Source organism: Thermomyces lanuginosus (assembly GCF_041956635.1).
Source record: "Thermomyces lanuginosus strain ATCC 200065 unplaced genomic scaffold VTN49scaffold_42, whole genome shotgun sequence".
Taxonomy (NCBI): domain Eukaryota; kingdom Fungi; phylum Ascomycota; class Eurotiomycetes; order Eurotiales; family Trichocomaceae; genus Thermomyces; species Thermomyces lanuginosus.
Genome location: NW_027192376.1, coordinates 16711 through 38950, shown reverse-complemented (window position 1 = coordinate 38950; position 22240 = coordinate 16711). Strand labels below are relative to the sequence as shown.

Sequence of the window (22240 nt, the reverse complement as noted above, 5' to 3'; positions counted from 1 at the left end):
GATTGCCCCAGCAATATTAAACACCAAACTGATTCCAGAGCCTTCCCATCAACGAAGACTCGGTAGATTTAAACGGTTCTCAGCTGCTAACAGCCAAGGCTAGTCTACGGCATTTGCAGCGCCAAGCCCTAGGAACATACCAAAATAAGGCTAGTCTCACCACTGATCCCGATGAATGACCGACACTATGCAGGTCACGTGAGGCGCTCAACCCTACATCACATTCGTCAAAACATCCGAAGCTTTCCCTTGTTTACCGTCGGGAAATTAAAAAGGAGTAACACTTTAAGTCATGGCGCGTTGACAGCTAATTAAGAAACAAACAAAATATGCAAGATCCCGGGGTGTTGGAAATCATTTCCGTTGATTTTAGCAGATTTACCGAGGGTTACCTACTACCCGCTAGCTTATGCGCAGATAAGATTCGCTCGGTGTAGTAGTTGCCGAAGTGGAAGGGAGGTCGCCGACAATCCCGACATTGTTGGTTTAGTGCGAGTGTGGGGAAAGGAAACCTTCCAGAGCTAACCACAGTAACTAGCTTGCTTTCTTCTGCTGTTTACTGCGGGGAACAACGGCAATCGGGAACAACGGCTCCGGGGTTGTCAACCTCTCCAGAGATCTGGATGGGGATTGATTCGATGGAGGTAGGTAGTGGGTACTTTGACGGGAAAAAGTTTGGTTAATTGTTGGCCTGTTGTTTGATTTGTTTCTTTGATATACTCCGTATAGCTGAGCTTTTTTGAGTATTGACGGCACCAATGATGAGTTTCGGTGTGAAGTCCGTGCAGCGGATTCGCGTAGATCAAAGCATCATTGATGTTTGTTCCTGAGCTACATGTACGAATTTATCCGGGATTGAAGCAATTGGGGATCGTATTTTGTGCTTGGCTAAGGATAGCTATGACTCTTCAACGGTAGAAATGTGATGTATAAGAACGAAGGGAGCTCAGTTTTTTGTTCCCTTGAGTCACTACCACCTCCCCTCTCCTGACCCTGGATCTTGTAGCCTGGATCAGTGGTAGTAGTCATGAGATTGAAACTCCTAGCATCAACGCTCCTCTTGGGCAACTCATTTGTCCATGCCCAAGGCAACGATGAGCTCCCTCCGTACAAGAATCCGAACCTGCCGACCGAGGAGCGCGTCGCGGACCTGCTGGGCCGGATGACGCTGGAGGACAAGGTTGCGCAGTTGATGCAGGGTATGTTTTCTCTTGTCTTTCCCTCCAGGAGTGAAAAGAGGCCGCGCTGACACAGAGTGCGTACACAGGTGATGTCGCAAACTGGATGAACGCGACCACCGGCGCCTTCAACTACTCAGGTCTAGTGGAGAACATGAAAACCAAAGCCGGAGGCTTTTACGGTACTCGATCCGGTTCGAAAGAATAGCGGTCTCTGTGAAGCTAATGACGTTTTGTGGTTTATAGTTGGTTACTCGGTTCCCTGGAAGCAATTGGCCGACCACATTCGCTACGGACAGGATTATCTCCTCAAGAACACGACGCTGGGTATCCCTGCCCTGGTCCAGACGGAAGGAATTCACGGCTTGCGCGTAATAAATGCAACCATCTTCAACTCGCCGATTGGATATGGGTCGTCGTGGAATCGAAAGTTGGTCCGACGAATGGCGGAAATCATCGGCCAGGAAACCGCCGCCCTGGGAATCAACCAGATCTTTGCGCCGGTGCTTGATTTGGCTCGTGAGTTGCGATTCGGACGGGTAAAGCTGGAACACTCTATGACAACTGGAATCGTGATTGTTGACGGAGACTATAGGTTGAAGAGACTTTTTCCGAAGATCCTTATCTCGCCGGTGAGATCGGGTACGAGTACATCAAGGGCTTGCAGAGCTACAATGTTTCGGCCACGATCAAGCATTTTATGGCCTTTAGTATGCCGGAGCAGGGAATTAACCTGGCGCCGGTGCATGGCGGAGAGCGCGAGCTGAGAACAACGTACGTATTTCATCGTCAATCACCTTTTGAGTTGGGACTTACTGACACTGAACAGATGGGCGGTGCCGTTCAAGCGCGGAGTTGAGGCTGGTGCTTGGAGTATCATGGGTGCCTATTCGAGGTGCGGAAAATTTCTTGACAAAACTCATAACACAACTGACGGATCGATAGCTACGATGGCATTCCCATGGTCGCCCATCCTCACGCATTGACGGACATTCTCCGAGACGAATGGGGCTACAAATACTGGGTGTTTAGCGACGCCGGCGCCACGGACCGCATCTGCACTGCGTTCAGACTCTGCGCGAGCGACCCTATCGACTCTGAAACAATCACCCTGATGGCACTGCCGGCGGGCAACGATGTCGAGATGGGCGGCGGTTCTTTGTAAGCCTCAAACAACATTGTTGCTAGCAGGAGTCATACTGACCATCGCAGCAACTTTAAGACTATCCCGCAGCTCATCGAGTCCGGAAAACTGGACATTAAGACCGTCGATACGGCCGTCGAGCGGATTCTCCGCGCAAAGTTCGATATGGGTCTCTTCGAGAACCCCTACATGGCGGCTCCGCCAGAGGAATGGAAGAAATTGATCCACTCCAAGGAAGCACTGCAGGTTGCTCGCGAGTTGGATCGAGAGTCCATCGTGCTACTGGAGAACCACAACAATATCCTTCCTCTGAAGAAGGAAGGGAATATTGCGGTCATTGGGCCGATGGCTCACGGTTTCATGAACGTACGTTTCAACGCTTTACCGGAAAGGGTGCATATGATCTGACTCGATCCAGTATGGTGACTACGTCCCCGAAGGAAGTCAATGGCGCGGCGTCACTCCGCTCGACGGCATTCGGGCCGCTGTCGGAAATCGTGCCAAGGTGCACTACGCCAAGGGCTGCGAACGATGGAGCAATGATCAATCTGGTTTTGATGAGGCGATTGCTGCTGCTAAGAAGTCGGATGTTGCCATTGTGGTGGTAGGAACGTGGTCCCGGGATCAGAAGGAGCTCTGGGAGGGTCTGAACGCGACGTGAGTCTCATCCCTTTCTATCCCTTTCTTTTTCAAGCTGACCGTGTGTAGAACTGGCGAGCATGTCGACGTCAACGACCTCCGCCTCGTTGGTGCTCAGGCTCCGCTGGTCAAAGCCATCGCCGACACCGGTGTCCCAACGGTCGTGGTGTTCTCCTCCGGCAAGCCCATCACCGAGCCCTGGATCGCCAACTCGACCGCCGCGTTGGTGCAGCAGTTCTACCCGTCCGAGCAAGGCGGGCACGCCCTTGCTGACGTGCTGTTTGGCGACTATAACCCGTCCGGCAAGCTGTCCGTAAGCTTCCCGCACTTTGTTGGTGATCTGCCTGTGTACTATGACTACCTCAACTCCGCCCGCAACATCGACGACTCCGGGTATATCGCGCCCAACGGGACGATCGTCTTTGGGCATCAGTATGTCATTGGCACTCCCGAGCCATGGTACGAGTTTGGCTATGGCCGGAGTTACTCGGAATTCAAGTACGGCCCCGTGCGGCTGGACAAGACCAATGCCACGGTCAGCGACACGGTGACAGTCAGCGTCGACGTCACCAACACTGACAAGAAGCGCAAAGCGACCGAGGTTGTCCAGGTGTATGTCGTGGACGAGTTCGCCTCGGTGGTCGTTCCCAACAAGCAGCTGAAGGGATTCGAGAAGGTGGTCTTCAATCCCGGTGAGACCAAGACAGTCCGCGTCAGCCTCAAGGTTCAAGATCTCGGCCTCTGGAACGCGCAAATGAAGTATGTTGTCGAACCTGGAGCGTTCATCGTGCAGGTCGGCAGCAGCTCCAAGGATATTCGTGGCAATGCCACGTTTTATGTTTCATAACGATAGGAAATACCATCCTGAACGCACCATGTATATATGAAAGCGGCGATGACAAAAAAAAAAAAAAAAAAAAAAAAAAAAAAAAAAAGGAAATGTATCTTTTCATGTATCATGTGCTAGTGGTAAAGCCGTCCTTTCCGAGCAGCAGGTTTTCCCGCACGGGTGTCACGATTTCCCTCAGTTGATTCACCAGTAGCAACGTGTCATGGAAGCAGACTGAAGAGAACGGTGACAAATTGCGTCACATTCTTCGATCAATTCCTCATCAAGTAAAATGTTTGAGTGGGTCATATGCAGAGCGTACGTTGTATCTCGTACTCATAGCCGCAAAAGGTTGTAACCTGCTGAGTAGCAACGAGATACCGCAATGCCTTGACTATGGAATGCTGCAATGCCTAGCAATTGCAAGGAACCAGCCACCAGGCATATAAATTGGTATTGTCAACAGACACTCCTTGATTTCACTCCACGAATTCACTGATTTGCTGAATAGCGTCAAGAGGAGTAGCCAGGCACAATGTCCAAAGTCATCCTGGTCACCGGCGCGACTGGCAAACAAGGGGGCGCCGTCATCAGGTCGCTGCTCGATTCCAATGCAGACTTGGAGATCCTCGCGGTGACACGTTATGCCGAGTCACCCTCGGCACAGAAACTGGCCATGCTGTCTCCCAAGATCAAGATAGTACAAGGAAATCTTGATCGGCCGAGTGAAATTTTCGATGAGGCCGCAAAGGTGTCCAATTCGTCGGTTTGGGGAGTGTTCAGTGTGCAGGTGAGGGCTTGCCAACTACCGTGAGAAGCATTGGACGAGACTCGGCTGACTGGACAGACTGTTGGAGTAACGAGAAAAGATGCGGAAGAGATTCAAGGTAAAGGCCTCATTGACGCCGCCCTCGAACGCGATGTCAAGTTCTTTGTGTATAGCTCCGTCGACCGCGGCGGTGAGGCCTCTTCCAAAAATCCGACCAACGTCCCACACTTTGCGACGAAGCACCGTATTGAGGAGCACTTGTTTGAGGCGACCAAAAACAGCAACATGCAGTGGACGGTCCTGCGACCTGTTGCATTCTTCGACAATATCGTGCCGGATTTCTTTGGAAAGATATTCTGCACCAGTTACAAAATGGTGCTGGAAGACAGGCCGCTGCAGCTCATCGCGACAAGCGACATTGGCTACTTCGCAGCTCAGGCATTTCTGAAGCCAGACGAATACCAGGGGCAGTGTATCTCTCTGGCGGGTGACGAGCTGAAGTTCCGCGACTTTGAGCGCATTTTTGAGGAAAAAACCGGCGAGCCACTGCCACTGATGAACACCATTCTATGTCGGCTGCTGCATTGGATCAGTGCAGAGCTGTACACCATGTATCGATGGTTCCATGACCGCGGCTACCAGGCCGATATTCCGGCCTTGCGAGCAAAACATCCGGAATTGATGGACTTCTCGGCATGGCTGGAGAAAGAGAGCGTATGGAAAAAATAGCCGGATGAATTGGACGGAATGGCGGTGTTACCGTATGAATCCTCGTTACCTACACCGTACTTTTAAGATTTGGCTAGGCCTAATGATTTTGGAGAGCATGTACAGAGTAGCTAGTGGTTATGTTGCTGCGCTCTCGGTCAAGAGCAAACCCCCATGCACATTCGCCGTTGCGCCCAAGATCCGAGATCCCGTTTCCATGAGCCGGGAAACCTTCTTTCCGTCCATCCGGACAAGAAAGAAGACGAACCGCCATGCATAAACGCGCAATGGCTTGCAGAATCCAAGTATCTGGACGTTGAGCTGTCAATCTGCACAAACTCATGTGATCAATCTGGGAAATCACGGAATGGAAACTGATGCCCAAGGCAGTCCAATGGTGAATCGCCAAGCAAAGAATTGGGCGATGTGATTGGCTAATATGCTCTCATAAACTTCCTCTAGCCCGTCGCTTGCATCACGACCCCGTCGATCGAAGATCCAGACCACGGCAATGGTTCTCTAGCGGGATTACATAATCTCCTCGTGGCATCGTGTTTGAGATTCTTCTGGTTTGCCCGTCAAAGAGAGAAAAAGAGAGACATGGAGGCGGAAGGAGGTACATTGTGAGGTTGTGGAGAGATGGAGGGGGAGATTCGATTTTATTCTACTTGCGTGATCCTCTGACTTCGTCTCCTCCTCTCAACATCGGCCATTTCCGGTGTCGATCGTGGCGATTAAATTGATTTTCTCGACTCTGGTGGCTCGCCCCCTTAACCGTTTGCGGAGGTCCTTATCGCCAAAACATTAGGACTCCTTTTCCACCCCCTGAAGCTGTGTGTGTGCGTTACGCGTTTCGTCATTCAGATTCTATCTTAAAGCGAAGGAAAATCAGATCGTGCGAGTGATTCCCTGGATCCTGCGGTGATCTCCTCATTTTTCAACCCGCCGAGTGATTTGTGTGAATCCTTATTCGATGTTGAATGGAATTCCACCGTGGGCAGACGGCATCGCTACGTCATTTGCCTTCGACAGGGTTTCCACTCTAGGGAATTGCCCAGCAAGCTTGTTTGAACGAACCCCCCTTGGCACGAACGATAAAAAGTGAATTGAATGCTTGTGTTGCCAGCACTTCTCAATTCGGCCATTGACCGGACGCATGAGAATTGCGCCGAAAATATTCCCCGGCACGAAGGATTTCTGTTTCTGGTTTTGTGAGACTCGGATTTCTTAATGTAGTGGCCGAGATGGCAGACAAGGTGACTACGAGGTCGCCATTCCGGCTCTCCCCAGAGGCCTTGGCCGATCTGGATCAAAACCGGGCATTTCAGAGCATGCGCCGGCGACTGCAGTGCAGAGGGCATGCAACGGAACAATTTAGGTAAGACCATGCTGGCACGAAATGAAATCAATCAGGGTTGGGGCGCGTGTCTAACTTGCCTAGTTTCTGCGCCTCCCACCACGGCGCATGCAGCGACGATGAAAAGACAACCTTCCTCCTCCACCGAGACATAATCTACACCATCCTTCAGCCGCTCTTCGACATCCTTGACCAGGCCACTCAAATTGCAGCCACAGCTTTGGGCGATACACAACGCTGCGAACTGGAGCGCATGTTCCGGGGCGATGCTCGTGGCGCTTTTACATGGCTGCATTGCATCCTGACCGACGAGCGTCAGTTTTGTCTAGCCGAAGGCTGTCCGGCCTGTGTCGTCCTACACGCCCTCCACTCCGAGCCGACCATCCGAGTTCTCGCCGTTGCATGCCTGCTGTGCGACGTTGCCGATGATCTCAACATAGCAAAGCCGCTGCAAGGCCATGTCTTCTGGCTTCCGGTGCTCGAGAAGGCTGTCTGCGACGATCCTCTCTGGGGCGACGGATTCTGGCCTGACATCGAGCAACGCGCGCGCAGCTTGGCCATGGATATCAAGCAGCTGATCGAACAATGCGCCGAGCTACGTAACCGCAATCCCGAAACGGTCAAGACGCTTGCACAGCGCTCGTCTTGCTCGGCCATCAGCATGCAGACTGTCACCGACCGCCAGCATATCTACCGCCTCCACGTCCGCTCCATCCCCGCCGAGCCGTCGGCCTTTGCGCGCCGGCAGTTGAGCATGATCCTCGAAGATCAGGAGCTTGCCTCGACTCGGTTCCCGACGTGTAAGAACGTCAGCCGACGACGATGGAAGCGTGACCAGGGCGGTCAGCAGACGCCAGTGGTCTGAGGTGCCGTGAGTTTACAGTACGCATCATTTTGTTGTGCACGTTTCCTGAGCATGGGCGTTTGGAGTATGGGAGTTGCGGGCATGGGAATAGGTTGGTTGCATTCGGTATCCGGGGTTTGGTTTGGGCTTGGGGTGATTGGGAGATCTTCGTTAATGCGTGCTCATAATGAGGGCGTTGTTTGGAGATGGATAATCCTGCCAGAGTAGCATCATCATAATTGAGTTTTTAGTCCCATCTTCCGCTTAGCATCAAAAGGCAGGCGACTGAGAAATTTTAACATCTCGGCTTGTAAATGAGACCTGATTACCGACATCCAAGAAGAGGAGTGACGACGATCAAAACCAAGAATGTACCTACGCCTTGACCATCAACCTCACCTCAACCCCGCCAGATCTTTTTGGCCCCTGGTCTATGCACGACTCAACCGCATACTCCGGCGTTAAGTATCCCCGCAGACAATAGGATCCTTTTTTTATTGTCGAGGAGCACAGATTCAGGTCATAAAAAGCGTAAAAGGATAGCGGTGGCAGTGTACCTAAGTTTAGTTTGCGAGATGGACGATCATGAGCGATTATCAAACCATTTCTCGCGCAAGAGAGGAAAGACAGGATCCCGACGCGATTAAGTTAACCTTTTCCTCCCCGAAGTTCAAGCCATATAAGTCTCCGTGATCGATTTGCCGTTCAGCCCCGTTTAATGTTTTGCAGTCGCGCAAATCGAAAGTCCACGTGGAGAGTGAAAACTAGGGGAAACTCTTGAGTAGATCCCGCCTGGCAGCAAGGATGATATCTCGCAATCCTTGGGCTTGTCTCGTTGAAGGTCAGGGCAGGGGGGCTTGTTTTGAACAAGGAGGGATAACCTAGGTAAACTCATCTTTCTCGCGTATGGAGCACGAGCACACTTAATTAACCGGGAACATTTGATGAATCATGCACGTCGCCCAAAGTGGTAGGCGGCACACCTAAACAAGAAAACAGTGAATAAACAACTGCACATCATGATTCGTGACTCACATTCTCACAAACCGTCTCATTCAAAATGTGTACGGAGTAAGTTTATTAAGTTACCCTGTTGTGTTCTGGCACTGGTGCTTTGACGCGCTTGGTACGGCGTAAACACAACTTTTCTTCTGCAGCCCTGCTGCAGGAGCCAGGAGCACTCACTAGGTTGAGTTCGCCAACAGAATTAACACGAAACATATCGGCCCAAAAGTCTTGCTCTTTGATTCGACCGGATATACGAACCTGCTCACTTGGTTTTAGGGGCTTTTTGTTGGTTGAAAGTTTGCTCCTTTCTTTTGGGATGATCCTGAGCGTCGGGATACGTATTCCGAGCTGGGAAGAAAGGTCTGCTCGGCTGCTGCAGGCTGAGACTGCTGAACTTTGAAGTATGCTTCGAGTGCTACAGTAGTAATGCTTGACTGCAAGCCATTGTGCTGGAAAGCGATGGCGACGCGAGCAAATGGCTGAAGTCTCTTTTGGCCACAGCTGACCGAAGCGGCTCTTCGATGGCGCTCAGCCATTCGCCTGCGGTCATGGTGTACGGAGAACGCAAGCGATCAAATCGGTGAGGAGCTGAAGTTGAAGGGCGTTGGAATTGCCACGTACCATACAAATTTGGGAGTTCGGAGTGCTTTACGACCGGGGCCTTGGGTCATCCCGGCCGAGCGAGCCGAACATTATCCTCATTCTTTGACGCTTGGTTTATGCAGACCAGCTTGAACAAAGACACGATGCTACGCGCTAATGCGAGGCCAAAGTCGCCCTGCGGCTAGAGCCGGAGTGACGATCAGGACGCTCAGGCCCCATGGCACTTTGAAATCGGATTGACGTTTGACAGATCGTTTGGATTCTTTCCGGTTGTCGTATAACGTCCTTACAAAGTTTACGGAGCACCTCCGTGATAGACGACAAGGGGAAGCGATGCGCATGCAACCATCGCCAATCGACAAATTACAGCTGCAGAAAAGCGCTGGACAAGCCTGGCTAAAGCTGGGGGGCCTTCCTTGACGAGACCAAGAGCTTTTACAGCCTGTACGGAGTAACTCCGTTGCAAATTTGCGTCTCTTTAGCCGCCTGAAATTTGAGGAACCAAAATTACAACATTTCGCGCATCTGATTGGCAGATTACCAAGCAAAATCACCCAACATGGTTGTCTTGGCACTTCCATTTCGGAAATTTACTATGAACCCTAGCCTTGTCCCTGGACGGCCATTCCCAATTGTGATGTCTCATATCGACTTGTCGAGGGGAGGTCTCCAGTCCTCCAGTCCCAGGCCTCAGCTGGCCATCCTTTTGCAGATCCTATGGGTTTTGGGTTTGGACAAAGGAGCTGGATGGGGATCGTGATGATAACGATTCGACCGGTCAATCTGATGCCGTAAATTGTTCCTGCAGCTTCTTATCATTCCCCAATAGGTCTAAAGGGACGAGTCCTCGTGCACACAGCAGGGAAATGCGGTGTTCATGTGAAAACGGCAAGTTGGATATACGAGTAATACCGATCGCAGAAGCCTAATGCGTCAAGATTGACAACTTTAGTCAAGCTGCTACGGCAGCTTGATTTGCGGTGCTCACCGCTTGGATATGACTGTGCAGCGGTGATCGACCTGGCCAATCCGTGGAACGTGCGAGTCTCGATGCCAGTCAAAACCCTGGAACAATCGGAAGGTAACTCCGTCCTGTAATGACTTGCTGTTCAGCCTAGTATTGGCGACCATGCCCTACATGTACAGTACTTAGGACGGGCATTGTCCGCAGGCTAGAGCCTTGGGAGAGTATGTACTCTTTCCTCGATGTGCTGTGTCAAATGGCCCGATCGCCGCCGCGGGCCCTGGAATGTAGTCGCCTGGAGGTTCTGGCCGCGTGGTTATGTCAATCCGAAAATCGGTTTGTTCGGTCCCCATTCTTAGATCGGCATGAAATTCCTTGGTCATGTCGTGGCAGACGTCTAGCGGACCGCTGTCAAAACTTCGCACCGTTCTGGCATGTACAGGGTACTTCTGCATCCGCTGTCAAATGTCGGGTGCCGAGTACAGAACACAACTGTCTTGCATTCCAGGAGCGCGTTCTTGACAGCCATGCATGTCGCTGTATCCGAGACGCCTGGGATATTTGGCTACCGTCCTCGTAGTGCTCGTACCAGGTACACCTATTGCTCTTGTATGCGTACGGCGTCCTGACATCATCATTTTTTTGTACATGGAGCAGCATGACATTTCAAAGAACGGGGCGCGCCGGCCTTGCTCAGCCTCATGAAAATCCGGAGCAAGGACGGCCATCCCCAATCGGCACTAAACTAGCCCGCCAGAGCCCAGGCTTGCTCGTGTTCCATCGCCTTGGACCCTGGAGACTCATCATTTACATCACCTGACCGAGGACCCCTGCAGATTTCACGAGTCCGATAGGCTGGTTGGTGCCCAGTAAGGGTTGCGGACAGACCGGCGACGGGCACGTTGGAAGCGATAATACTATTAACAGTGACGATTTGGAACAAGCATGTCGTCAGAGCGCGCGCCTGACATGAATCCATGACCTCCTGATGCGGTCGCTCGTCACCGAACCGGATCGAACCCACGGAATTCCGGGTCGACTTCGTCTCTGCTCTGCTTTCGAAAACGTCGAAGAGCGGTCCCAATGGCTCTCTGACACTGCGCCGTGCCGGAGCCGAAAAGAAAAAATTCAGTCCATCCTGGTGTCCGGGTTCCAACTCCAAGAAGTTCTAGACCGGCAACATGGCAAGAATTCTGCAGCCAAGTCTAGACCCTGGGCACGTACGCCTATCATCTTGGGGCCGATGGGGAAGTCTGGTCGAATCATGTCAGCCCATCTTTTCCTGCGCCTTGCCACTGCTGGATGGTCCGCAGGCCCTTGAACGGCTTCTCCGGCCGAGGCGATCGTATTTTGTACTGGCCATGCCGTTTCGTCCAAGAATCTGTCCTCTCCAGGTACCGCCGACCCGAGGTCGTTACTGGGAAAACCGTGTAATTTTACCGCAATCCCAACGGCCGTCTGGGTTTGTTGTTCTTGGGGGAAAATTGGGTTTTGTATTTTCAGACTTTTCCTCCCGACTTAATTCGAACAGTGGAGCCGTGGATCCAGATGGTCCAAAGGGCCCATCTCTAGGCACTCGTTCTAGGGCCCAACTTACATGTACATCGGGCCCCCCTTCTTCTTGGGCCTTGGGTCTGTCAATAACTCAGAGGGCCCTTTTTACGAAACCTTGCTGGCCAATTTCCTCCCTGCGACTCCTTTCGCGATCACAGCTCCCATTTCCATTCCCTTCCCTCGTCCTGTCCTTTCTGAGTACGAGTACGAGTACCAGTACGAGTACCTACGAGTAGAGCCCGTGCGAGAGCTGTAGACCTACTCGGAGCCCTACTGACTGCGACTTCGAAAGCCTCGAAACTCCATCGCCCGTTCTCGACCCTCTTCTCTCCACGTCTTTGCCTTGCCCCAACAAAGTCCGTTCCGTCTTAAACCGACTCGATTGTGCCACGAGATTCACCCCAAAGAAAATCCAAAACAGAAAAAGATCGGAGTGTCGGTGAGGGTGCCTGGTACGAGGCATTGCTCATTGATCACCTTGTTCCGTGACTCATCCTGGAGGAAATCAAGAATAATGCCTTGTTAGGGGGAAACAAACGGAGGAGAACAAGTGCCCATTCGATGATTGCTGCAATCCAAAGGACTATGGATTATACAAATGGTAATCCAGGACACTTGATGGCTTTCCCATCCTCGTTGGATTCGTGGCCGCGTGACGTTTTGCCCGCAAAGTCTTCTTCCTCCTCCTCCCATAGGCGAAGCTCCCAAAGTTATCTGCACTCGGTGCGATCGCCCACTCGCCTGGCCAGCTCGCCCCCGATCGATCAGAGTATTCCACCAATCTTCCCAGCCCCAGCTCTGCCCTCCAGTGATAACGCGACCTCAAGTTCGTCCGATTACCCGTCCTCGCTTCCCTTGACGCCTCCTGCAGACGAGGAGGTGGAAGACGACGACAACGATCGTCAGAGCTGGGACTCGGACGCTAGCATGCCCATGCTTGATATCCAGCTTACCCAGGCCCAAACGGATGGAAGCCGAAGCCATCACACGAGCTCACCATCTGGGCCTCCGGCCGACAGGGCTCGGTCGGACGACCCTCAAAACTCCTCGGACGAGGAGCAAAGAACGCCCGTGCCGGACCAGCCTCTTGCACCATCGTGGTTGCAAGCCAGCATCAACTATGCCCGTAAGTGGTGGACATCCCCATGTGCCACGTTGCTGGGGAGCTAATCGAGTCATCTCTCTACAGTGTCCTCCCTGCCCAGCTTCAGTTCTCCCGGCGACACGTTACGGGTTGTCTCTCACACACTTCCATATCCCCGAGCCTCCGACGCGAACGTCCGACTTCCCACGAATAACTCTGTATTTGGGTCGATCATCGAGGCGGTGCAACGTCGTTCGCACTCGCAACATTCGCCGTACATCGATATCACTCACGCGGTACCGGGCGCATTCACCGTATCCGAGTTGCCGTCATCCCCTCCAGGCACTCCTGCACGGTTCGTTCCCTCGGGCAGCTACTTCGATTCGCGGGTATTCGACAAAGCGGCACAAGTGCCCACGTACTTTGATTTTCGCGGCGGTCGGATACCGAACATCACTCCGAGGTCGGTCGGGCCGCCTTTCAGCATTCACATCTCGATCGTCGAACGATATCTGCCTCCTCCCTCGAGCGCCGAGTACAACGCACTGTTCTCGCCGAAAGGTCCGTCGGTGCTCATCGATCGACTTCGTGAGTTATCGGCGAATTCCGGAACCCTTCTCTTTATCTACCCCACGAGGAAGGGTGCGATGACGTTCAAGAATCAATATCTGGGACCGGTCCTGGAGCCGCTCCTCCGCCGGTTGGGTGTGGTCTACGGCCTCCCAGCGAATCTGGGCCCGTTGCTGGGCCGGCTCGAGGCGGTGGAATCAATGGATGACTTTGAGCTCATGACCAATAAGATCGCCAGCATATGCGAGTCCATGAGTGCTCGTGACGATTCGTCCCGATTCGAAATCGTGGGCGCACTCCGGGGGTCGGTGGAATTGGATCATAAGCTCTGGACCGAATGGTTCATCCATCAGGAGAGGCCCCGTCTAAAAGAGGTCCTCAACACCTGGCGGCAAATGTCGGGTCGCCAGCACGGTAACTGGGGATCGGATTTCAAGGAGGTGACGTCCTCCATGATTCTCAACGAAATTGTCGACGGACTCACCACGAGGCACGACCGCTGGGGAAGTCCTATCCGTGAACAGATTGAACTAGGTGTTTTTGTTATTCGAAGGACGTATTAGACGACAGCAACTCGCTTCTCAAACATGGGAAAGGGATCGGAGAATATTTTTTTTTTTTTTTCCTTCATGACTGCATGTTTTGTCACTGTTCTCAACATTTTCGGTTTGGGCATCAAAGGTCGAAAGCAACTTGAGGAGGCGTTCGGGGTTCATACATTGTACGGAGCGGCGGGGGTTATGGTTCTTGGGTATTGGTATGATGATCTTGCTCTAAAATTTTTATGTACGGTGTAGTGTTTTCATAATACCCCAACCCGTTTTGTCCTTCTTGCTACGGAGTACCAATTGCAAGGAATTTTTGTCCCTGGCAGCATCACGGTTCTTCCATTTTTCGCCCGCAGGGCACGTGGTGCGCATCAATGATGGGGGTGTGCGAGAAAATGAGAACACAGTATGGATGACTCAGCATCGGCACATTGTTTCTCCTTTCCGGCTTCGGCTCCGGGCAAATCGACCCATTTGCTATTTACGCCGCTCAACAGGCTGAGCATGCTTCTATCCTCGTCAGCGTTGTAGGAAATTCTCTTTCATTTGTGTTGCTCGATTGTAATTTCCATCCCATTTGAGCCGGTGCTGTTCATGTTCATGCTCCTTTGATAGACCACCCTCTCCCTCACCCACCTTACTCCTGTCTGCGCACCGGACTCGAACAAATTCGAACTCTTATGGCCATGGCCTACTCTCCTGGACCGCCATCCCCCACCGCCAGCGGTGCGTATGGGAGTTCGGGAGGCGGCCTGAACTCGCGCGGTCGCTCGCCGAGTCCTTCCGGCGTGCCATTATCGAAACGTGACAAGCGGCGATCCGCGCTGCAGGAGCGCCTGCAGGACCTGACCACGACGTTCAGCCAGAACCGTGATACCCAGTTCCGGCAGCAGCTGCATGCGCTGCAGTGCGATATGACCCTGATCAATAACGCCGATCCGTATCAGCCGGGCCCGCTGCCGGACTCGCCCGAGGATATTGCGCGACTGATCGAGATGACCGTGGGCGGGGGCAAGTTCGGCAAGGAGATGGCCAGCATCTCGGGCATGTGGTATTCGCGATTTGTGCAGGAGGTCAATCAGATCAAGGAAGATAATGATGGAGAGCTTATGGCACTTGCGGTACGTGGCCTAAGAGGAGAGTCAGGAGTGCAGTTTTATTGATGTTCTCTTTTCGTTTGCTCTTTTATAGCACCGGCATAGCGAGAATCTTCGACGCTACAAGCAGGAATATCTATGGCGGCAACATTTTGCAGCAGAAGAGTACAAGCAGCTCTCGAACACCCTCCGAGAACGGCTGGTGCAGGCAATTTCCGGAAAGAAGTCACGCTTGATGCGAGAGAAAGAGCAATTCGACATCAGCGACACCAATGCACTGCTCCTCCACCCGAATCAATTCACTCTCACCAATCCGGCCAGTCCCGGCGGAATTCAGAGCAATCGCAAAACACGTCATACGAGGAATCGGCCAGGCCTGGATGAGTTCGGGAATGGCATTGTGTCGGACGGCAACAAGAGGAAGAGGAAGGCGCCGCATGATGATGACATTGGCTCACCCGCCCGTGACGGACACTCGACGCCTGCGGAACGAGGCAAGGCTGCCATGTCGCAGCATCAAACGGCTCCAACATACAGCATCCACTCGCTGTTTACAGACAAGGAGCTGGCAGCCCACGCAAACTATGCACACATTGCCACTGCGCACTTCTTCTCTACATCGAAGAAACAAGAGGGCGCGTCGGGCACGGCGACAAATGGTAACACTACGGATGCTGAAGACACTGATGCTGCCGGGCAGGAGGAAGGAAACGGGACTCCTGCAGCCAGCGACATGGTGCGGACGGCCAGCCAAAACTTCCACGCAACGCGCTCGACGCGCACGCAGGGTAGTGCTGGGCTCAATGCCTTGGCCGAGCTATCTGACAAGCCCGCGACTCGGCCGAACCTGCCGTACCATATCCTGGCCAACCACAGCTCACGGTCCAACGCAAATGCACCTGCGCTCCCGTCGCTAATGAATGAGGAGATTGACGATGACTGCGCGCGTATGGACCGGCTTCAATCGAAGCCCCCAGGGTGGATCGACCGCGGGCTCATCGAGATGCTGGTCGAGCCAATTCCGGACGAAATCGACGGCATTCCCGCGAACCCGGAGCGATTCAGCCTGCTGCACCCTGAGTTTCCGGTGGACATGGGCATCAAGTACTATCCGGTGTCGGGGAAGAGCAATGGCTATGAGATGTTTCCAATGCTGAACGAACGGTCGACCGCTTCAGCCTCGAATGGACGGCGTGGGAAGTGATTCGATCGGTGGGTTCTCTGCTCATGGCTACCTGTCAATGCATGGGATGTCATCATGTCGGCTGGTTTGGCGTTACATCGTGCGTTTGATCTGGGTCATTCGTGGATATTCTGTATGTATGTACTCGTAGTCGTCAATATTAGCAATGGTCAAATTCATGACATTCACGACTGCAGCGAACGACTGATTGATAATCTTTCGAAGCGTCGTATGACTCTTGCTCACAGATGAGCTCATTACGCGATGCATGGCGCAATCCGAAATGACGTCATCGGTTTCCACCAATCACCCTTTTCCGTATGGGGCTGACTAATCACGTAGATATCGGATCCTGGTTTCGCGCAGTGCGGAGAGGATTTCTCGCATCACGGCGCCATCGCCGAAAGACTGTTTCGGGTTGGTGATTGGCACACAGAAGGCCGATGGGGGGAGAGCATCGTGCTGATTACAAATTAACAATCAAGCCATGGGTTTGAAATCAACAATGAAGATAGACTGAGGGGAGACAGGAGTACTTAAACCCCGGAGGGGCGCATAGATAGAAGGAGCATCACTCTGCAGAGCATCATCATCTGTTCCAGCTCTAGAGTCTACAAGCATACATCCTCGGCAGTCAATTGTCCATCTTTGATAAAGAATAAATCATCAGCATCAGCGTCAGTAAAAATGTCGGCAACAATCACTACGGCCAACACCACTACTCTCACCACCGAGCTCCAGGCCACAGACCCCAATTACATCCCCCGTGGGCCTGTCGATGCGGAGATCACTTTCTACGTTCCTCCCGCGGACGGCGCCAAGCCCTACCGCTACGTTGAGAAGCCTCCGGAGGGCGTGCCACAGATCAACTACCGCACGGAGACCAAGACCGTCCGGATTAACGACATCCGCGGCCGCGAGGATGAGTTCCACAGTGACACGCACGGCTTCCAGGTTGTCCGCAACGTGCCCTCGGCCACCACGCGGGCTACGTTTGACAACGACGAGGAAGTCAAGCGTATCTACTACCCAGAAGTTGAGAAGCTCCTCCTCGAGCGCGTCGCCCCCGAGGCGCATAAAGTGATCATCTTCGACCATACGGTGCGCCGTCAGGACCCCGGTGCGCCACGTCAGCCGGTGACCTTTGCGCACGGCGACCAGACGGACCGCGCGGCGGCGCACCGTGTGAAGCTGCATGTGGAGGACCCGGAGGAGGCGGAGAAGTTGCTCAAGGGTCGATACCGAATTATCAACGTCTGGCGGCCGATCAATGGCAAGGTGCAGCAGGCGCCGTTGGCACTGGGGTCGGCGACGTCGTTGAAGGAAGGCGTTTTGGTTCCCGTGGAGCATCGCTATCCGACCTGGACGGGCGAGACGGTCGCTACCAGATATAGCCCCGATATTGAGTGGTATTACCTCTCGGGTATCGACGATGATGAGCGTCTGATCATCAAGTGCGCGGATTCGCGCGATGATGTGGCCAAGCGTACGCCGCATACGGCGTTTGTTGACCCTCGCTCGCCAGCTGGGGCGAAGCCGCGGGAGAGCATTGAGGTTCGATGCTTGGTCTTTGGATAATTGATTAACCTATACTGTAAAATAATTAATAGTCAAGAACAGTCATGAATGATTACGTTGCTTTCAATACTTTTTTTGAACTCCAGCGGTTGTTAAATTAGGGCTACGGAAGTGCAATTCACTCTTTGGAACTGTTCACGATAGCAAGTGTCAACCCAGTGAAATTGCAAAGTTAAATCGGGCTGTTCGTTCTCAGTAACCCTAACTCGCCCGAAGTTGACGAGGCATCATATCAAGGAACTAGATGGCGACACCTCTGACGTAACTCATTCCAGAGGTACCCTATCACCGACATCGATTACTATTGACTAGAACCCATTCGTAGAGATGATGAGCTAACATTGACGATATGGTCTGTAATCGGTACTTGTACTCGAGCCTTGAAACAGTTCAATACTAGAAAATGTAGATAATCTTGGACCCCCTCTCACCATCAAATTTATTATCGCTACCTTTTTGTATCTAACGAACAATTGAGCCAAATTGACACAATGTTTGCCCTCCGCACCGCAAAATCCTTTGTCCCACGCAGCGGCACACGCCTCTTCTCTGCCGCCCGCATCCTCAACGGCTCCGTCACCCAGACGATCAAAGATGACCACCGCGAGATCGAGTCCTACTTCAACACCATTCTCAAGTCCAATGACCCGGACGAGCGCACCCGCTTCCAGAACCAACTCACCTGGGAGCTTGCTCGACATTCCATCGCCGAGGAGTTGATCGTCTATCCTGCGTTTGAGAAGTATATCGTTGATGGACATGCCATGGCGGAGAGAGATCGGGGGGAGCATCAAACTGTATTCACCCTTTTTTTTTTTTTTCTTCTCATATCATCCTAATCTAACTAAACGTGTATAGATCAAAGAAAAGCTCAAGAAGTTCCAAAACCTGCGTGAATCAGACGAGGAGTTCGAGCCCACGCTCAAATCCCTCATGGCGGATCTCTCCAAGCATATCAAGGACGAGGAGGAGCATGACCTTGTCAAGCTCGAGGAAGTGCTGACCAAGACAGAGAGTGATGGATTGGCGAAACAGTTTGATCGGACAAAGATGTTTGTGCCGTCTAGGTCGCATCCTATGGCGCCGGCGAGGCCGCCGTTTGAAACGGCGGTGGGTTTGATGACGGCGCCGATTGATCGGTTGGGGGATTTGTTTAGAAAGTTTCCTTCGCAGTCGCCGTAGATGTTTGTTTTTTTTTTTTTTTTTTTTTTTTTTGAGCTGTGACGGGGGTTTTCTCGAATGGCTAGCCATGTCTAGGTACAAAACTTTGACTGTATCTATGTAGGCAAGACTGTACCAAATCTCGATGTGACACAATATCTTATATATATAGAGTCAAACAGTAGCAAAGTTGTCTGCTCAGCTCCTGTAAGCAATATTGTGACTAAACCCGATTCATAGTTCTAGACTATATATATACAAAACATCCCGAGAGTATCTGCGAATCCTAATCTGTACAGTAACATGCTTTATTATGTAGACACATTAAGCGCAAAAAAAACGGAGAAGACGCTATTCAAACCAGCACAAACCCGAGAATACCACCCACTCCCGCCAGAAACGCCCTTCTAACAGTGAACTCGGTCGCCGCATCCGAGAAAGGCGGAGACAATGGCGAGGGAATATCCGTGACATCTTCATCTGTTAAGATGGACGTTGTCGATTCCGTCGAGCTAGTCGTTGTCGTCAGTGTGGTTTGCGTCTCGGATTCTGTTTCGGTTTCTTGGGACTCATCCGGTGTGGTAGAGGAGGTTTCAATTTCTCCTCCCTCGGTATCATCTGTGGTGATGGTGGTTGGAAGTGGCTCATTATTTTCACCCTCGTCTTCTTCTTCTTCTTCTTCTTCTTCTTCCTCATCACTCGTGTCGACCGGGCTGGTGATCTCTGGCCCTGGCGGTGGTGGACCGCCTACGGACGTTTCGGTTGCATCGTCAACTGGGGAGGAGGTGATTGGGGGAGCACCGTCGACGTCCTCAGTGGTCGTCACATCCGGCGTCGGCGCTGGCTCGAAGAGGTCGACAGAGGTCTCCCCGGCGGAGTTGGTGGTGGTGCTGAAGGTGACATCCGGCACGATGATCGTGCTGCTGGTGACGGTCAGAGTCACGCATTTCTGGCTGCTGGAGCTGGAGCTGGGGCTGCCACTGTCTCCACCCAAGTTGTCTCCTCCTTCCTCGCTGGCCGGCGGAGCGGTGGCGGTGTTGGTCTGGCTCGAGGCTGGAGGCGGAGGCGGAGGCGGAGACAGGGTCACGGTGTTCGGCACATCAGTGATAATGCCCGGGTTTTCCTTGACGTGGTCGCTGCAGAGGCCGGTGAAGTAGGACAGTGCGGCCTGCACTTCCTTGTCCGTGCCCCAGGCTGTGACGCACTCGATGATCTTGGAGGTGGTCTTTTCCTCCCTGCAGTAGCATGACAGGTCGGTGTTGTCCTTGCAGTCATCGGGAAGCCAGGTATTGATGCACTTGGGCAGGACTGACGGGCAATTGGCACCGACGCCTGTGCCGGGGTTATTGTCCTTGGGCTTGTCTGTTGGATTATTTGTCTCTTGAGGCAGGTTTATTGCGGCCTGTGTACTTGATTCTGCCGGCTTGCTTGACTCAGACTGTGAGCTCGAGCTGCTGGTCTGAGAGCTTGAGCTAGTGTGCTTGCTCGACTGTGCCGGCGGGGTTGTCTGTTTCGGCATATCACTCCCTGCATGTTTGCTCGTCGTCGTCGCGGCAGTGGAGCTTCCCCATACTGGCGGGAAAACAGGACAACCCTTGTCTTTGCCCTTGCCATTGTTCTCAGTTGCCGTCTCCGACGGTCTATTCTCGCACGGCATTGTCGTGGTGCGAATCTCCGTCGTAGTCGTCGTCTTCTTGTCCGCCGGGCAGTCTCCATTTTGTCCCTCGGCACATGTAGTGATGGTTTTAGTCGTGTGGACAACGGAAGGCGAGCACGCCGGTCTCTTCGTAGAACTCGCGATTGTCTGGCTCGAGCCAGGTTGCGAGGTGTTCACTGACGGAAACTTGGGCCACCCGGTGCTGCCAACGATATCGCTTAGAGCCAACGACTTCCATGACGGTGGTGGCGTTTCCGTTTTGCTCGAACCCTGTGACGCCGTTGTGGTATCCTCGCCCGTATTGAACTTGGGCGGCTTGGCCGGGTTGCAGTCGAAGCCGATGTTGTCAAAGATGATCTTGGTCTCCTCGACTTCACTGTGTTCCGCGATACTCCATGAAACCGACACGGCACCACCGCACTGATTGTTGACCACCTCCGTGCCATTAGATTTGCAGGGCACAGTTTGCCTGCATTGTGAACCATCTGGCATCTCGTAGAGGAAGACGACGTCTACGTTCCGAGTCGTCGAGACATGGAACGAACGAGCAGAGAAGCCGTTATTGCCGTTGCGGCTCATTTGCAGGCCACCAATCTGCTTGGAAAGTGTGCCTGTGATGTGTTTTATGCCCTGTTGCAATGGTTAGTCCAATTCTATCTGAGAGTTGACAGCACGTACTTTCTTGCCATTCTTGGTTGAGCAGTTGAAGCCTGTGAAGGTAAATTGGTTATACTCGGTGAAGGTTCCCTCCGCCAGATCAGCCCAGTCGAAGCCGTTCCTTTGCTTGTCTGAGCAGACGTTGTTGCACGTCTGGGGAGTCGAGAAGAAGTCTTTGGTTTGCCACCACTGCACGAGTTAGCACCTATGCAACTCATTATTATCGTTCAGAACCTACTGCTGTCGCGCTGGCCTGGTGCGCCCCCAGAACTGCGGCCAGCGCAAGGGCTAACACTTTCATGTTGAAAGCCCTCGAACCTCTAAATGTCAAAGAATGAAGGCTTCAAGGCCTGACAATTTGAATCTACAGACAGACCTGCCGCAACGAAGAGAAACGAACGACCAGCATGCAGGCAAAGGTATGGGACAGAGAAATTCTATTCCAGGGCCCTGGCCTGTTATTTGAATCCTCCAACGTCCCACTGATCCTTCCTACAGTGTAGTAGAAACTCCTACAATGCCCTAAATAGATGGTCTCGTATGACGGATCATAGGGGCCCAACACCAACCACTACAAACATGTCAATATTGAATCTAATTTAACAACAATTCCCAAAAGAACCAGCGTTCCAAACAGCCATATTGCCCCTGCCCAACGTGAAGGAAGTGTGAAGAATACTACAGTAACTACCAGCGCGTACAAGCACCAACCATCAACCTCATACCAGGAGTAGTAAGTCGGATCGGAAGAACCCATACCATACGAAACAGCCCGCTGATTCGTTGGCCCAGTCCAAACAGATCCTTGGGGCTTCGCTAGCGCAGGGACGGGCCACGGGCGCTAAGAGCCATCCAAGCAGCCAAGCAATTGGGGCGAGAAATCTTAGCTTCGGAACTTGAAACGAACAGGTGCGTTTCTTCAGTAAGCAAAAAAGGCATTGGAAAACGACCATGTCGCCTTGAAACATTGAAGAATCGTGTTTGATCGACTTTTCGGAACAGCGGTCGGTTGGATGAGAGTTTTCTTGCCTTTACCTTTGCATTTTGCGCTTAGAAAGTCATGATCTCATCGATCCCAGTTTAGAGTTTTTTTTGGTATTGTTCCTCT

At 52.5% G+C, this 22240-nt stretch overlaps 10 protein-coding genes across 10 annotated transcripts; 7 read left to right on the top strand and 3 right to left on the bottom strand.

The window, feature by feature from the left end:
- Window positions 1–1027: 1027 nt before the first annotated feature.
- On the top strand, window positions 1028–3808 carry VTN49DRAFT_6704 (uncharacterized protein; the record flags this gene model as incomplete). Its single annotated transcript, XM_069414892.1, has 9 exons — window positions 1028–1199; window positions 1268–1360; window positions 1425–1717; window positions 1774–1952; window positions 2008–2073; window positions 2124–2339; window positions 2391–2688; window positions 2741–2979; window positions 3031–3808. The coding sequence occupies 9 exons, from the start codon at window positions 1028–1030 to the stop codon at window positions 3806–3808; spliced, it is 2334 nt and encodes a 777-aa protein (XP_069264744.1).
- Window positions 3809–4325: 517 nt separating this feature from the next.
- On the top strand, window positions 4326–5288 carry VTN49DRAFT_6703 (uncharacterized protein; the record flags this gene model as incomplete). Its single annotated transcript, XM_069414891.1, has 2 exons — window positions 4326–4580; window positions 4638–5288. The coding sequence occupies 2 exons, from the start codon at window positions 4326–4328 to the stop codon at window positions 5286–5288; spliced, it is 906 nt and encodes a 301-aa protein (XP_069264743.1).
- Window positions 5289–5931: 643 nt separating this feature from the next.
- On the bottom strand, window positions 5932–6425 carry VTN49DRAFT_6702 (uncharacterized protein; the record flags this gene model as incomplete). The annotated part of the gene is made up of 2 exons (XM_069414890.1): window positions 5932–6056; window positions 6260–6425. The coding sequence occupies 2 exons, from the start codon at window positions 6423–6425 to the stop codon at window positions 5932–5934; spliced, it is 291 nt and encodes a 96-aa protein (XP_069264742.1).
- Window positions 6426–6511: 86 nt separating this feature from the next.
- VTN49DRAFT_6701 (uncharacterized protein) lies at window positions 6512–7489 on the top strand (the record flags this gene model as incomplete). Its single annotated transcript, XM_069414889.1, has 2 exons — window positions 6512–6645; window positions 6709–7489. 2 exons carry the CDS (start codon window positions 6512–6514, stop codon window positions 7487–7489), a joined length of 915 nt encoding a protein of 304 aa, XP_069264741.1.
- Window positions 7490–10788: 3299 nt separating this feature from the next.
- Window positions 10789–12060, bottom strand: VTN49DRAFT_6700 (uncharacterized protein; the record flags this gene model as incomplete). Its single annotated transcript, XM_069414888.1, has 3 exons — window positions 10789–11211; window positions 11268–11460; window positions 11828–12060. The coding sequence occupies 3 exons, from the start codon at window positions 12058–12060 to the stop codon at window positions 10789–10791; spliced, it is 849 nt and encodes a 282-aa protein (XP_069264740.1).
- A 155-nt stretch (window positions 12061–12215) lies between these two features.
- VTN49DRAFT_6699 (uncharacterized protein) lies at window positions 12216–13814 on the top strand (the record flags this gene model as incomplete). The annotated part of the gene is made up of 2 exons (XM_069414885.1): window positions 12216–12723; window positions 12787–13814. 2 exons carry the CDS (start codon window positions 12216–12218, stop codon window positions 13812–13814), a joined length of 1536 nt encoding a protein of 511 aa, XP_069264739.1.
- Window positions 13815–14479: 665 nt separating this feature from the next.
- Window positions 14480–16100, top strand: VTN49DRAFT_6698 (uncharacterized protein; the record flags this gene model as incomplete). Its single annotated transcript, XM_069414884.1, has 2 exons — window positions 14480–14920; window positions 14991–16100. The coding sequence occupies 2 exons, from the start codon at window positions 14480–14482 to the stop codon at window positions 16098–16100; spliced, it is 1551 nt and encodes a 516-aa protein (XP_069264738.1).
- A 666-nt stretch (window positions 16101–16766) lies between these two features.
- On the top strand, window positions 16767–17657 carry VTN49DRAFT_6697 (uncharacterized protein; the record flags this gene model as incomplete). Its single annotated transcript, XM_069414883.1, has 1 exon — window positions 16767–17657. The coding sequence occupies one exon, from the start codon at window positions 16767–16769 to the stop codon at window positions 17655–17657; it is 891 nt and encodes a 296-aa protein (XP_069264737.1).
- A 491-nt stretch (window positions 17658–18148) lies between these two features.
- On the top strand, window positions 18149–18839 carry VTN49DRAFT_6696 (uncharacterized protein; the record flags this gene model as incomplete). Its single annotated transcript, XM_069414882.1, has 2 exons — window positions 18149–18454; window positions 18516–18839. The coding sequence occupies 2 exons, from the start codon at window positions 18149–18151 to the stop codon at window positions 18837–18839; spliced, it is 630 nt and encodes a 209-aa protein (XP_069264736.1).
- A 334-nt stretch (window positions 18840–19173) lies between these two features.
- On the bottom strand, window positions 19174–21433 carry VTN49DRAFT_6695 (uncharacterized protein; the record flags this gene model as incomplete). The annotated part of the gene is made up of 3 exons (XM_069414881.1): window positions 19174–21105; window positions 21154–21321; window positions 21371–21433. 3 exons carry the CDS (start codon window positions 21431–21433, stop codon window positions 19174–19176), a joined length of 2163 nt encoding a protein of 720 aa, XP_069264735.1.
- Window positions 21434–22240: the final 807 nt, after the last annotated feature.